We start from the raw sequence: 16123 nt of genomic DNA on the forward strand, positions 1-16123 counted from the left end.
AGCTGTAGCCCTTTCATGTACTGCTGAACTTCAGAGGAACTCAGTGCACTCTGAATTCAGAGCAACCCGTCTTGAGAACCATCAGGGGGGAAGGCTGGGTATAAATAAAAATAAACCCAACCACTGGATTGGTTCCCAGGCTCCTCTCCAAGTTCCATCCTTGGAAGGAGGACTGGACCAGAGCAGATCCCTCTTATGCTGTGCTTCCGAGGTGACGCAAAGCACATTTGAAACCCAGCAGAGCATTCTGTGTTCTTACATGGCAAGGAACATAGCTCAGTCCTGAAGATTCAGCTTCGCCTGCCAAAGGTCTGAGGTTCGAAACCCAGCGTCGCCAACTCCTGCCTGAAACCTTGTAGAGTTTCTGCCAATCAGGCTAGACACTACTGAACCAGTTGGACCAGTGGTTCGACTCAATAGAAGATAACTTTCTGTGCCCTGTGCTATGACTACAAGAGTAATTTCCCCGCTTGCTCTGTCTTGCCCCAAATATCAGACTGAGGAGGTGTTGGTGTGAAGGAAAGCAATGGCCTGCGGTGGATTTTGGGCTCTCAAATTTCAGCAGTGTCCTGCGTGATGCTAAAATTCAGTGCCACCCACCTTTCGCGCTCCATTACAAAGCATTGTTGTGGCACCCCCTGCAGTACGATGCCCGGTGGCACCGCCCTGGTTGAGCGACCCTAAAACCGCCTCTGCAAAGGCGCTACACGTAAATGTTTGAAACCACTCAACTGTGAGGCCTTGGGGAGCAATTATGAGTGGAGAAGTGGAGAGCAAAGAAAGGGTTAAGCCTTCTCTCTCCCAAGATGTCTCATGCTCTGAAAGACCCCTCCCGAAGCAGTTTTAATGAGGATAAGGATGCCAGGGTACTGTCAGGCTTGCTCAAGACAGAGAGAGTGAGAGCCAGGGACTGCCATCTCCTGTTAAAAGGAACCAGTGACAGTGCGTTATTCTGGTGACAAGTCCTGTGTCATGAGCTACAGATGTGCCTTCATCCCTTTTTGACAAGAAGAACTTGTTTTCGCAAATCTTTCTTAACTCTCAAGGGGTGGGAGGGAGAGAAGAGCGACTTCCCTGAAAATAGATAGGCCTGAAGGTCACACGCAGCAATATTTCATTGGGTTTGGAACGTCTGAACCTCAAATGGAATGTTCTAGGAAGATGGCCAATATGGGTGGTTGCTGCTGCTGCTGTTTTCAACAGAGCTGGCCGACTTGTGGGCCCCAAGACATTCCTGGACTACAATGAGCAGCAGAAAATCACACAGAGTGAGTTTCTCTTTATTACCAAACAGGATCCACAAAGGAGCGTCAGCCCTAATGAGCACAGCAACTCATCTTTGTCAGGTCTTGCTCCCATGAAACAGTTGCAGAGACTAAAGGTCCCCACCTCCCCAGATTTACCTGTGTCTCCTCCTCTTCAGGGTTTCCCCCCAAGCAATCTGAGACTATGCCTATGTGAAGTTGACTTCTCCTCCGCCATCTTCATGCCTCTCCTGGTTCTGGGAGACCAGGGAGGAGGGGAGCTATCCTGTTTCTGTTTCTGATTTTGGACTTCTCTCTGTCACAGACTCTCCCTGCTCACTAAGCCCCATTACCTCATCAGTGTGATGGCCTGGGATTCGGACTCAGAGGCTGAACCTGAAGAATCCCAGCCTGCACAAGAGTTCCCGCCTCCAGAACCAGCTGAGCCGGGGCTGGGGCCTGAGCCTGAAGGGTCCTCACCTGTGCTGGATCCTTAGGTACAGGCATCAGCTGAGTCTGCTCTGGCTCCTGAGGTGATGGAGGACCCATTGCCTGCAGGTGCTCCACTCTCAGCCCCGTCAGGGAAGAGGAGGTTGCCTCTGGGTCCGGTAACCCTCCAGCCTCTCCTGAGCTGCAGAGGCTCAGGGCAAAGAGGCAGAGGGAACTAAGTTCCTGCAGGAGGAGTGCTTGCCTCCAGGCCAGGAGAGGCGAGTCACCTGTGGATCGGGGCCACCCTATGCCTTGGGGCAGATAAAACCCAGTCAGCCCTAGTCCCAGGTTGCGGAAGCAACATTGTTGGTAGCCTGTTCCTGCCTGCACCCTGTCCTGCTCTTCTGCCAGAGTTCCTGACCTTGCCCAACTCCCTGCCTTGGACCCCGCCTCACCTTTGACAGACAGCCCCCATACTGGACCCTTGACCTTGGACTGGACTCAGACCTCACCATACGGTTGACCGTCGGGACCAGCACAGTCAGCTTCTGCTGCCTTCTATTCCCAGTCTTCTCCCTCTGATCACTCACTGTTGTCCCACCCCCAGTCCCTGGACTCTGAGCCTTCTCCCCTTGGGGGTTCCCTGGCTAATTCTTCCCACCATTCCTCTGCGTCCAACCAGTCCATAACACACAACTCCCATCATCCCTCACCATGTGCCATGCTCTAGCTGGGACTTATGGGAATTGTAGTTCAGCCAAAGTGGGATGGCCACAGGTTAGCCACCCCTGGTTTTAAAAATAGACAAAGCCACCAAATAATGTAGTGCCTTAGTTCTGGACCAAATTCCTCTTCTGCGTCAAGTTCCTCTTGTTCCTTGGACTAGTTTCTATATATTTTGCTTCTTTTTCGTTCCAAGGCTTTGATTGATGTTAGCGGAGCCGCCGGCCTCATGGGTAACAAGCCTGCTCATCGCTTTCAAAAGATCCCAGCCGTTGCCATGGAGACTCCAGGCCTGCTGTTGGTTATCGGGGAGGAACTGATAAGAAAAAAAATGTAACACATGTTGGTGATTGTATCTGCGGATCAGTCCCACCTCACCAGCTGTCGGTCGGGATAGAAAATATTACTTTCTTTCATGATTTGCCCTCATCAAAGAAAAGGGGGAAAAAAGGCAATTGATTCTGGCCTTGTCCTTCCAAAACTGAATTTCGGCCTGATGTGAATGAACAGCCAAAGGGCAGGGACTGTCGTAATATTGATTTCTGCAAGCCACTCTGAGACCCATTTTTGGCTGAAGGGTGGGGTATAAATGCTGTACATAAGTACATCCATAAAGCAGCTGATGGGGTGGTTTCTTCTTCTTCGGCGATCCCTCGTAGCTGAGTAAGATTGTCTTCCATAAACACGGCTTTAACAATGAGTCCGTAAGTGACTGTGGAGGCCAATTCTGGATCCACATGTCCTTCCACAGTGGGAACATTGGTTCCCGGGCAGAGGTTGATCACGGTGTGGATTTGCCAAGCGTGCCTTCCTCTTAGCACGTTTCTCCCTTGCATCCTGAGTTCGAGCATCTTCAAAGCCCATGACACCTTTGGTGAAGGCTGTTCTACAATTTGAGCACTCTCAGGCCAGTGTTTCCCAGTTGTCAGTGTTTATACTACATTTTTTAAGATTTGCCTTGAGACAGTCTTTAAACCTCTTTTGTTGACCACCAGCATTACGCTTTCCATTTTTAAGTTTGGAATAGAGTAGTTGCTTTGGAAGACGACAGCCAGACATCCGCACAACATGACCAGTCCAACAAAGTGGATGTTGAAGAATCATTGCTGGTGATATTTGCTTCTTCCAGTACACTGGTATTAGTTTGCCTGTCTTCCCAAGTGATGTGTACTATTTTTTGGAGACACCGTTGATGGAATTTTTCGAGCAGTTGGAGATGGCGTTTATAAGTGGTCCACGTTTCACAAGCATACAGTCAGGTTAATAGTACCATAGCTTTGTAATCCCACCACCACCAGCAGCAAAAGTATCATAGAATTGTAGTTGGAAGGGACTTCAAGGGTCATCTAATCCAACCACCTGCAACACAGGAATCTCAACTAAAGCATCCATGACAGATGTATCACAGAAGTATCACAGTGGTCCATGTTTTGGTAAGCTCCTGATCAGGAACAAAGGAACCTGCTTTATACTGAGTCAGACCATTGCTCCATCTAGCTTAGTGTTGTCTACACAGACTGGAAGTGATTCTCCAGGGTTTCAGGAAGAGTCTTCCCCAGTTCTACCTGGAGATCCCGGCAATTGAATTCAAGACCTGTGGGCAAATCGAAAGCTCTACCCCTGAGCTATGGCCCTTTCCCAGGACACGTTCTGTGAATACTGGCCTTGGATTACTCCTAGGTCTTAGTGCAGTGTTTCTCAAACTTGGTTCCCCAGCTGTTGCTGGACTACAACTCCCATCATCCCTAGCTAGCAGGACCAGTGGTCAGGGATAATGGGAGTTGTAGTCCAACAACAACTGTTTGAGAACCATTGTCTTAGTGTTTCAGGTAATGTCAGGATGCTGTCAGCAGCTCCCGGCTGGTTGCTCAGGAAAGTATAAAGACAAGGACAAGTTTTTTTTTTATTATTTCCATCTTCGCAGAGAGAGGCTATAGAACTCAGCCTCTTGGATAATGGTGTTGTCCTAAGTGAATCTCCACCCCCGTTTCTCCCACTTCCTCAGTCGTCACTTCTACGGATGCTGCTACATGCCCTCTGTCTTTGAGCTCTTTGCTCTTCTACTTTCAAGGCTCACCGGGTTCTGGGAGATGGAGGGTCTGGAATGCTTTCTAATGACAATGTATCAGCCGGGTGATTTTCCAGCTCTCCTGTGATTTCCCAGCTTTCCCCCTCTTCTGCCTCTGAGCTGTGACCTCCCTCAAACCCCTGTTGTAAATCTATACTGTCATCCTCTTTCGCCTCCCTGGAAGAGTCAGGATAGGGAGGTGGTCTCCACCATTCCTCCTCTGCCCAGTCCCTGACAGGTGTGTTATTGCCTGTGCGCAGTTGCGTCTTGCTTGGTTTGAGCATTCCAGGCCACCATACAAGGAGCAAAGCTCTCATTTAATAATAATAATAATAATAATTTTTATTTATACACCGCCATCCCCAGCCAAGGCCGGGCTCAAGGTGGCTAACAAACAATAATAAAAACAAATTGAATGAATACAACTTAAAAACAAAATTAAAATACAACATTAAAATATTGAAACCTCATTGCAGGAGGAGAAAGGAAAAGAAAAAAGAAAGAGGGGAGGGAATCAAATTGGCTCCAAGCCAAAGGCCAGGCGGAACAACTCTGTCTTACAGGCCCTGCAGAAATAAATCAGATCCTGCAGGGCCCTGGTCTCATGAGGCAGACCGTTCCAACAGGCCGGAGCCGGAGTTGAAAAGGCCCTGGCTCTGCTTGAGGCTAATCTAACTTCCTTAGGGCCCAGGACCACTAGGGTGTTGCTATTTATGGACCTTGAGGCTCTCTGTGGGGCATACCGGGAGAGGGGGTCCTGTAGGTACGAGGGTCCTAGGCTGTGAAGGGCTTTAAAGGTAAAAAGCAGCACCTTAAATCTGACCCTGTACTCCACCGGGAGCCAGTGCAGCTTGAAAAGCACTGGGTGAATACGCTCCCATGGCAGAGACCCCGTGAGGAGCCTCGCTGCAGCATTCTGCACCCGCTGAAGTTTCTGGGACAGCTTCAAGGGCAGCCCCGTACAGAGCGAATTACAGTAGTCAAGCCTGGAGGTGACCGTCGCATGGATCACTGTGGCCAGGTCGGGGCGGGAAAGGTAAGGCAAATCTACGGCACAAGAACAACGAAGATTCAGGCAACGTTACCGTCATCGAAGTTGACCATTGTGAAGAGTGCCGGGCATTTGACGAAGACGACCTCACCCACAAAGGCAGGCTTCCAACAGGTAATGTTATCCCACATCCCTGGGCATCCTGTGAAAGGGGAAAAAAGGTCAAGTGATTAAAAGCATTGCAGGTTGAGTCAAGCCGCCCCATTTGCTCTCCATATATGTCAGAGGTGAAGAACCATTGCGTGGACAGGCGGAGTCCCCAGATCCCGCACGGTCCCCCCATCATGTGGAATAACGACTCAAGACAACGTGCTATGGGATTAAATTGGCCACAACTTTATTACATTTCAAATGTGGGTAGACCTTGGCTCAGGCATTGGGTGTTCTCCCTCCCCAGTCCCCAGCCGGGGACCTAGGGAGCATCAGGGTTATCCAGTGTGTGTGTGTGGGGGGGGGATGGGCCAGCTCTGGAGAACATATGTTCAAGCAGAGATAGCCGACCCGTAACGCCACCGCCGCAGGGGAGAGCAATGACGACCTTTCGGCGTACGGTCAAAGCCTCCCTTCAGAAAACCCCTTTAACGGGGAACCCTGGTATCGCCGCCGCAAAGAGTAAGATGGACAAAAGGATTCTGCCCAAGGCCTGATCCCGCCAAAGTTGTGACGTTTTGCTACGGGAAAGGCGAAACCTGCCAATGCAGGGAAATTCCTTTCCAGCCCTTTAACAGCGACCTTAACGTAGCAGCACCCGCATACCTGTGAAGAAAAGTTAACCTGCAAAACCTGTGAAGAAAAGTTAACCTGCAAAATAAGACATTAACTGAGGGTGGGTAGGGTGGGAGAAGCTCTGGAGCCAAGTGAGGATTCCCAGGTAAGATCCTCCCTCTATTGTGTGGGCAGGTAATCCCTCCCCTACCTGGCCTGGTCTCCTTGGCAACGCTTCCCCCAGGTGGGATTGGACAACTGACTGAGGTAGGAGGAGACCTCCACGTATCCCACCTGAGGGAAGGCAAAGCCAAGCCTATGCTGTTGGAGCCGCTCCAGATCTAGGGGCTGCACGCGTCCACGCAAAGGGCGCCCCCCGTTTTAAGTGGGGAGCGATCATTCTCAGCCCAAGAACAAACTTCCAGGGCTGCTTACAAATAATGGAAGAGGCAATAGTGGTCAGAGCAATGAATGTAGACCCCACCTTTGTACAGCAAGCTAGTTTCTATACACATTCACAAACTCCTCTCTGTCCTTCACCCAGGGAAACAAGAGGAATTATCATAGTTCAAGGACACATTCCATCCAGGCTACAATGCTCAAGGAGGAGGATGTGTGGCTGGGAATGGTGTGCTGCCTAGGGAGAGTCCCAAGGGCCACATAAAGAGGGCTTGAAGGGCCAAATTCAGCCACTGGAGCTGCGGTTCTTCCCCACCTCTGTTTTTTACCATTATTTCATTGCCCTTTCTCTACTGGCAAAACCCAAGGCTCCTAAGAATGATGGACGGTTTGTTTGCTGAATTTGGAAATCACATTACAATAAAGAACAACAACAATAAAAAAAAACAATTGCAGGTCTCTCACGTGCTGTGATTACAGTATATTATTTCCATATATCTGGAAAGACGTATCAAGCGCGGAAATCAGAGAAGCAATGAGTAAAACAGCTATATAGCTTCTCCAAAGCTCAGGATGGGTCATGGGAGGTCACAAACCCTCGGGAGAAGCATTTAGGAACGTCAGGAATGGAAACTGTACCATGTCAAATTGATTAGATGTTGTTTAGCCCCTCGCTTTCTGGGTATCGTGCATTAATCTTTCAATGAGAGTCAGCCACCCAATGCGCCCATACCAATTTGCAGTTGGAAAAAACAGGGGTTTTTCCCCAGCTTCCAGCTATTGTTGATATGGCTGCAACCAAGAGGTAGTGAATAAGGTATTTATGAAGGAGCCAGTGAAAACAGAAATAAGAGTTACACAGGCTGTGTTGGGACCATCTGGTTTGCCATCTCAGATTTACAATCGAATCCCAAATGCCACAACCGCTCCATGTGGAGGTGGGAAGTCTGTTCTGAGCATCCCCTCCAGCACTCAGATGATAGGGATGGATTAACATGATTTAATTTTACCAGAGTGAGCTACCGGCAAGTGAATTAGATGCAAGCAGGCAGCCTCGTGGGCAGCAGTACTGAGAAACCCGGGTTTCCTAGCAGCAAGACACTTGACCCTCAGGACACAGTCAGGTAGCTGTCAGTACACGTAGAAGAAAGTCCTTCACACAGCACATAATTAAAGCTTAGAACTATGGAAGAAGTGAGGGCCACCAACCTACAGGTAGGTGACTTTAAAAGAGGATTAGAGAAATTCATGGAGGAAAGGGCTATCAAAGGCGACTAGCCTTTATGGCTACGCTCTGCTTCCACAGACAGCAATGCTTCTGAATACCAGTTGATGTAAACCACAAGAGGCCACAAGTTGATGTTCCTAGCTGCAGCCAATCCTGGACCCCTGAGATCCAGTACGTTTCTGAGCACAATTCAAAGTGTGCCGCCTTGGTCCAGTATACCTGAAGGAGCTTCTTCACCCCCATCGTTCTGCCCGGACACTGAGGTCCTGCACCAAGGGCCTTCTGGTGGTTTCCTCCCTGCGAGAAGTCAAGCTACAGGGAACCAGGCAGAGGGCCTTCTCAATAGTGGCACCCGCCCTGTGGAACGCCCTCCCACCAGATGTCAAAGAGGAAAACAACTCCCAGATTTTTAGAAGACATCTGAAGGCTTCCCTGTTTAGGGAAGCTTTTAATGTTTAATAGGTTATTGTATTTTGATGTTGCATTGGAAGCCGCCTAGAGTGACTGGGGAATATTATTATTATTATTATTATTATTATTATTAGTGACAATATGCTGAAACTTTCCACTGGGGACTGTGAATGTCCATCTATCCCCTCCAGTCTGGTGCAACGGAATGGCCCTGATCTGACATGGATCCAGGCCCTGAACTGAATCATGGGCCTTGCACAGTTTTTACTTAGGTATTTGAAACCCAATTAAAAATGCAGAGAGGAGAAGCTGTCTGTCTGCAAAGGGTACTCTTGATGACTCTTCGTAAGCTCATGTATTGCCATGGGTTCTGTGAATAAGCTTCTCTATAGGTAAAGGGACTCCTGACCATTAGGTCCTGTCATGGCCGACTCTGGGGTTGCGGCGCTCATCTCGCTTTACTGTCCGAGGGAGCCGGCGTACAGCTTCCGGGTCATGTGGCCAGCATGACTAAGCCGCTTCTGGCAAACCAGAGAAGCACGGAAACACTGTTTACCTTCCCATCGGAGTGGTACCTATTTATCTACTTGCACTTTGATGTGCTTTCGAACTGCCAGGTTGGCAGGAGCAGGGACTGAGCAATGGGAGCTCACCCCGTCGCGGGGATTCAAACCGCCAACCTTCTGATCGGCAAGTCCTAGGCTCTGTGGTTTAACCCACAGCGCCACTCTTGTCCTTAAGCTTCTCTATACAGGAGTCTAATTTCATGCAGAAGAAACTGGTATGAAAGGAGGTTATCCTTATCATTACAGATGTTACACAAATGACAAATGCACAGATGGCGAAGAACCATAATGGAAAAGTGCATAATTGCAAACAAAAACTGTAAAAACAGGTTTCAAGATTGTTCTGGTCTGGGAGTTCTTTGAAGCGTGTAAGGCATTTAAAAAAACACATTGCTATAATATCCATTCCCTGGGCGCCTCTTATTCAGTGCATGAGTTTTCCATCAGGGCTATAACATAAAAGACAAGCTTTTGGTGCTACTATTAGAGGGGGGCAGGAATCCCCAGCCTTATTCCTTTAATTGGGATATGTGCACTACATGGGGCTACCTTTGAAGGTGACCAGGAAGCTACAACTAATCCAGAATGCGGCAGCTAGACATGTGACTAGGAGCGGCCACTGAGACCATATAACACCGGTCTTTAAAGACCTATATTGGCTCCCAGTACGTTTCCGAGCACAATTCAAAGTGTTGGTGCTGACCTTTAAAGCCCTAAATGGCCTCGGTCCAGTATACCTTCATCGTTCAGCCTGGACACTGAGGTCCAGCGCCGAGGGCTTTCTGGCGGTTCCCTCATTGCAAGAAGTGAGGTTACAGGGAACCAGGCAGAGGGCCTTCTCGGTGGTGGCGCCCGCCCTGTGGAATGCCCTCCCACCAGATGTCAAAGAGAAAAATAACTACCAAACTTTTAGAAGACATCTGAAGGCAGCCCTGTTTAGGGAAGCTTTTAATGTTTAATAGGTTATTGTATTTTAGTGTTTTGTTGGAAGCCGCCCAGAGTGGCTGGGGGGACCCAGCCAGATGGGCGGGGTATAAATAATAAATTATTATTATTATATTATTATTGCATTCTACCTGCCACCTTCATCAATAATGGGTCCTTGTGTATTGGTGAAACATGTCTGAATAGCAGGAGATTTTCCAGGAGATGCCGGGAATCAAACATGGGACCTTCTGCCTGGAAAGCAGACGTTCTACCACTGAGCTGTGGCCACTTTCCTTATGACCTAAATTTCCTTCTTGGCCCACTGGTAATGGGCATGCAATGGCTCGTCAATACATCCCCACTGACATCCCTGGAACTGACTTCCAGATCGTGCGCACAGAATCAGGTTGTGAGCATGCGTCCCTGTGAGTCAATGGTGCATTGAACACATGGGGAAAGCGAAGAGGTAGCCAGCGCATTGCGTTTGCACCACATTTCTCTGCCAGCTTTAGGAACAGCGCTTTCTTCTCCCAGGCTCTTATTCATAAAGCTAACCCTTCACAACAGAAGTGTGAAAAAAGGCTCCTCTTTCAAGTCCTCTCAATAGCGTCTCAAAAGGTAACGCCGGCGCCAAGTCATTTACATAGCAAAATATTTCACACATGGGAAAATGGGTTTTTGAAAGGATGGGATCTCTTATCTGCAACTGGGAAAGGAGAAACCTTTTATTCCGTCCAAGTTGCTCGCATTATTCCCGGCTGTTGGATAGTTTATTCTGAGCTCATGCTCTCGCTTTTAACAACAACCAAAATAGGTAAAGGTTTTAAAAGAACAACAACAACAAGACACAACCATGCAGAAGTTTTAATGGCTTCCAGTGCACCAGAGCTAGTTGATCAGGACAGAGCGCTTAAAAGGGAAGTCGCAGAACTGGATAAAATACTGGGGTGAGGTTCACTGAATACTAACCTGATTTCCATAATGTAGGCTCCTTGGCAAACGTAAGGCCATAAGAAGAGCCTTTCAGATCAGGCCATGATGAAGTAAGGGTAGCGAAAATGCAGCTAAGGAGCTCAAATCATATACAATATGACTGACACCCTTCTTTGGAAATTAAAGCAATGTCCAGACTTCAGCATTCAAAAACTTTACTTGCAGAAGCTTATAATTGTAGATGAATTAAAACATAATATTTACAGTCACATACTTATTCAAACACGGGCTTACAGTCTGTTCTTTTAACTTCCAAACAACTGTATTTTTCTCTTTCCAGAGCTCAGCACTCACCCTTCTGTATCTCAGTGATGCCATGCTTTGCAGCTTCTATGAGAGATTTCCACATTTAGAAATCTTCTTCAAGTCCTAGGCTCTGTGGTTTAACCCACAGTGCCGCCCACATCCCATGGAGTATTTAGCCACTTGCCAAATGTGGCCACTTGCCTTGGTTTCTCCAAGGCCTGACATGAAAAATCCTGGTTGAGTCATGGCTGAGGGAAAAAGTCAGAGATGATCAAGCTTCATGCCAACAGGTATGGCAGCTTTCCATGTGTGGTTCTGACACGGCCTGGGTCTCTCACGCAGGAAGGGGGCAGACAGAGAGCTGAGAAGATGCATGGAGAGAAGGTAACATTGAGAAAGGAAAGGTGTTGCTTTCAGGCAAGACCACAAACAGAGCCAGAAACACTGAAAACAAACGACACAGGATATATTGGAGACGGCTTTAACTGCAAAGCTTGGCTAATTAAATCGGGGGCTTGGGAAGGGTGGTGCAGAGAGGCAGGCAGGGCTCTTTTTGGCTCACACAAACTGTTCTCATCTCATCAAGAGTCTGCTCTTGGAACAACATTTACTATTCTCTTTGTGAGTCAGAGCGACTGCTCAGCTGAGTTTCCCAGAGCTGCGGCTTGTGTGCTGCCGTTATACAACACAGGCTTTCCAGAGGTGTTCGTCTGTGTATGAATGAATAAATAAAACGCATCCATGTTCTGGACTGGGGAAAGATATGTCATGCAAATAATTTTTCAAAGGCTGTCATATTTCATATCCAGCCAGAGGGTGGGAGGAAATGCAATTTAGGATTCCACTGGCTCAGCGCTGCCACTGATCAAGACCCTTCTGAAATTCCAAGATCAAAATAAGATACCGTTTAATGAATTCCTCTACAAATACAGGCATATTCTTTCTTGCTTTTTTAAAAAAGTTGGGTAAATCATTGCAGATTTATTTATTGCACTTATAGTCCACCTTTTCTCCAAGAGCTCATGGTGGTGTACTTGGACCCCCTCTTCTCATTTAATCGCCACAACAACCTTGTGAGGTAGGCCATTGTGGTGTAGTGGTTAAGAGCGGTAGTCTCGTAATCTGGGGAACCAGGTTCGCATCTCCGCTCCTCCACCTGCAGCTGCTGGCTGACCTTGGGCCAGTGACACTTCTCTGAAGTCTCTCAGCCCCACTCACCTCACAGAGTGTTTGTTGTGGGGGAGGAAGGGAAAGGAGAATGTTAGCCACTTTGAGACTCCTTAGGGTAGTGATAAAGCGGGATATCAAATCCAAGCTCTTCTTCTTCTTTAATATTTGGTTAATCATTGTATTTTAATATTCTGTTGGAAGCCGCCCTTAAGGGGAGTGAAAGGCGGGATATCAAATCCAAACTCTTCTTCTTCTTCTTCTTCAGAGCTGCATGGGGATTTGAACCCAGGTCCAAGTCTGACACTCTAACCACTACACCACACCACACTGGCTTGTATATGTTGAGGTGGTGCCCTTAGTATAGCAGTAGAGCACATGCTTTGTAGGAAGAATGTCCCAGGTTTACTCCCAGGCATTTCCAATTAAAAAAGTCTCAGGTAGCAGGACAGGGAATGTCTCCTGCCAAGCATAGCCAAGGCATAAAGGTAAAGGGTAAAGGGACCCCTGACCGTCAGGTCCAGTCGTGGCCGACTCTGGGGTTGTGGCACTCATCTCGCTTTATTGGCTGAGGGAGCCGGCGTACAACTTCCGGGTCATGTGGCCAGCATGACTAAGCCACTTCTGGCGAACCAGAGCAGCGCACGGAAACGCCGTTTAACTTCCCACCGGAGCGGTACCTATTTATCTACTTGCACTTTGATGTGCTTTTGAACTGCTAGGTTGGCAGGAGCAGGGACCTCGTCACAGGGATTTGAACCGCTGACCTTCTGATCGGCAAGTCCTAGGCTCTGTGGTTTAACCCACAGCGCCACCCGCGCCCCTACTCGTATGCATGGTAGGCACCATAAGAACCACCCCTAATTTCCTTCCCATATGGGAAGAAAGGTTTCTCCTAAGCTGGCGGCTGCTGCGATGCATTCATCCATCACCGAAAAGCACTGTGCTTTGTATTTTTTACCAGTATGCAGATTTAATTGACTGTGGAATCGATTCCAGCTCATACAATTAATTGGTTTAAGTGGTTGAGTTTTAAGCTCTTCAGAAGCCAAAGAGGGTAAGCGGCCGGATGGTGGTGGTTGGTGAGAATAATGGCATCTCCCCTGTGTGCTACGCATTTATATTTTTCGGCAACAACCAAAAAAGGAGCCCGAGGAGAAGGATAGCACCAGAGCAGTTTGCAACTGGGCACAGTCTCCATTGGACAGAAGGGCATTTCAGAAGCACATTCACTGAGCCAGTGTGGCATAGTGGTTAGAGTGTCAGACTAGGACCTGAGAGATCAGGGTTCAAATCCCCGCTTGGCCATGAATCTGACTGTGTGACCTTGGACCAGTCACTGCCTTTCAGCCTCACCTACCTCACAGGTAGGGTTGTGGGGGTGAAATGAGGAGGGGGAGAACCTTGTGAACCACCTCAAGCTCTTGAAAGGTGGGATATAAATGCAATAGGTAAATGAGCAGAGAGCAGTCCCCATGGCAATGTGATTACCGACTCCACCCCCTGACCTCCACATGTTCACTAGGAGCTGTGGATTGAGACCCTGAAAATGCAGATGTTCACATAAAACTCCTCAGCGCAGACAGGAACCCAAATTACACAGGGTTCCAGATTGTGTGTAGAAGCTGTTGTGCACAGAGAAGCTCTCCATCTTGGCCACATGGAGGGCAAATATGGTGGGGTTGGTGGGCACAAAACCCTGTCTGTTTAATGAGCAACTGGAGGTGACTTCTGAAAGTGGTCAGAGACTGTGCCTCTGGGTCCTTGTCTGCTTCTACGACTGCTTGAAATCCATAGGAGAAGCTGGTACCACCACATCACAATTCAAAGTCAAGCAGAGAACATTCAGGACCCTGGAGAGCTCCAGTGCCTCCTGCAGAAATGGCTTAGAGAGACATTCTCTCCGCTGGGAGCAAGTCCCACCTGATGTCTACATGGGGCTACCTTTGAAGGTGACCCAGAAACTACAACTAATCCAGAATGCGGCAGCCAGATTGGTGACTAGGGGCGGCTGCCAAGACCACATAACACCGGTCTTGAAAGCCCTACATTGGCTCCCAGTACGTTTCCGAGCACAATTCAAAGTGTTGGTGTTGACCTTTAAAGCCCTAAACAGCCTCGGCCCAGTATACCTGAAGGAGTGTCTCCACCCCCATCGTTCTGCCCGGACGCTGAGGTCCAGCTCCGAGCGCCTTCTGACGGTTTCCTCATTGCGAGAAGCAAAGCTACAGGGAATCAGGCAGAGGGCCTTCTCGGTAGTGGCACCCGCCCTGTGGAATGCCCTCCCATCAGATGTCAAAGAGATAAAAAACTACCTGAAATTCAGAAGACATCTGAAGGCAGCCCTGTTCAGGGAAGTTTTTAATGTGCGACATTTGAGTGTATTTTTGGTCTTTGTTGGAAGCCGCCAAGAGTGGCTAGGGAAACCCAGCCAGATGGGCGGGTTACAAATAAATAATAATAATAATAATAATAATAATAATAATAATAATAATTGGCATCAACTGTCTCAAAGTATGAGCTTGTTGGCTCTCATTGGCTTCTGCAATGCTGGGGAGACGAGAGGATAGTGACACAAGAATGTAAGAAGAGTCGGCTGGAGCAGCCCAATGGCTCATCTAGTCCAGTGTTTCCCAACCTTTTTTGGGCAAAGGCACACTTGTTTCATGAAAAAAATCTCGAGGCACACCACCATTAGAAAATGTTTAAAAAATTAACTCTGTGCCTATATTGACTATATGCCGCTTGGGGCGGCAGCCTGTTGCCCGAAGCACAGGGAGCCCTACGGAGGGCTCCCCGTGCTTCGGGCGAGTGTCTGCAACCCTGCGCGCCCGGCAGGAGCTCCCGCTGGGCGCGCGAGGCTTGGGGCGGCAGCCTGTTGCCCGAAGCACGCGGAGCCCTCCGGAGGGTGCCCCGTGCTTCGGGCGAGTGTCTACAAGCCTTGCGCACCCGGCAGGAGCTCCCGTCGGGCGCGCGAGGCTTGGGGCGGCAGCCTGTTGCTCTAAGCACATGGAGCCCGCCTCCCTCCCACGGCACACCAGGCAAAGTCTCGCGGCACACTAGTGTGCCGCGGAACACCGGTTGGGAAACACTGATTCTAGATTCTAGTCCAGCACCTTGCTCTCATAAGAAGAGTTTGGATTTGATATCCCACCTTTCACTCCCTTTAAGGAGTCTCAAAGCGGCTAACATTCTCCTTTCCCTTCCTCCCCCACAACAAACACTCTGTGAGGTGAGTGGGGCTGAGAGACTTCAAAGAAGTGTGACTGGCCCAAGGTCACCCAGCAGCTGCATGTGGAGGAGCGGAGACTCGAACCCGGTTCCCCAGATTACAAGACTACCACTCTTAACCACTACACCACACTGGCTCTCTAGGGGATGATCAGATGCTTCAATGGCAAAACAGCAAGGAGGACCCAGACACAAGAGCGGCTTCTCTTCCTGTGGTTTCCAAAAGCACGGAAGATGTCTCAGAAACGTCAGTTGGTCCAAGATGCAGCGGACGTATTTTGTTGGCTGGGGTTCCCTTCAGATCTTCCCAAACCCCTGTTTTAACATAGCTGCCTTGGTTTCCAGTCCATTTCCAGGCCCAGTTGAAGGTACTCGTGTTGGTCTAAGTGCCCCCAAATGCCTCTGGCCTCAGATCCCTGTTGGATCACCCTCTTTCCTGCAGACCTTCTTGGCTGCTAAGATCAGTCTAGAACAGGGGTAGGCAAACTAAGTCCCGGGGGTCGAATCCAGCCCAATCGCCTTCTCAATCCGGCCCGCAGACGGTCCAGGAATCAGCATGTTTTTACATGAGTAGAATGTGTCCTTTTATTTAAAATGCATCTCTGGGTTATTTGTGGGGCCTGCCTGGTGTTTTTACATGAGTAGAATGTGTGCTTTTATTTAAAATGCATCTCTGGGTTTTTTGTGGGGCATAGGAATTCGTTCTTCTTTTTCAAAATATAATCCAGCCCACCA

At 48.8% G+C, this 16123-nt stretch overlaps 1 protein-coding gene across 9 annotated transcripts in view; it reads right to left on the reverse strand.

Moving 5' to 3' along the window:
- The window catches only part of ADCYAP1R1 (ADCYAP receptor type I), a 138667-nt gene that overhangs the window by 59017 nt on the left and 63527 nt on the right, over positions 1-16123 (reverse strand). For all 9 annotated transcript variants that reach the window (XM_083704202.1, XM_083704204.1, XM_083704199.1 and 6 more), the window contains exon 4: positions 5550-5657. In XM_083704202.1, the coding sequence (XP_083560328.1) occupies positions 5550-5657 (108 nt within the window). The remainder of the gene's footprint in view (positions 1-5549; positions 5658-16123) is intronic.

The sequence above is a fragment of the Podarcis gaigeae genome (assembly GCF_964106915.1).
Source record: "Podarcis gaigeae genome assembly, chromosome: 12".
Lineage (NCBI taxonomy): Eukaryota > Metazoa > Chordata > Lepidosauria > Squamata > Lacertidae > Podarcis > Podarcis gaigeae.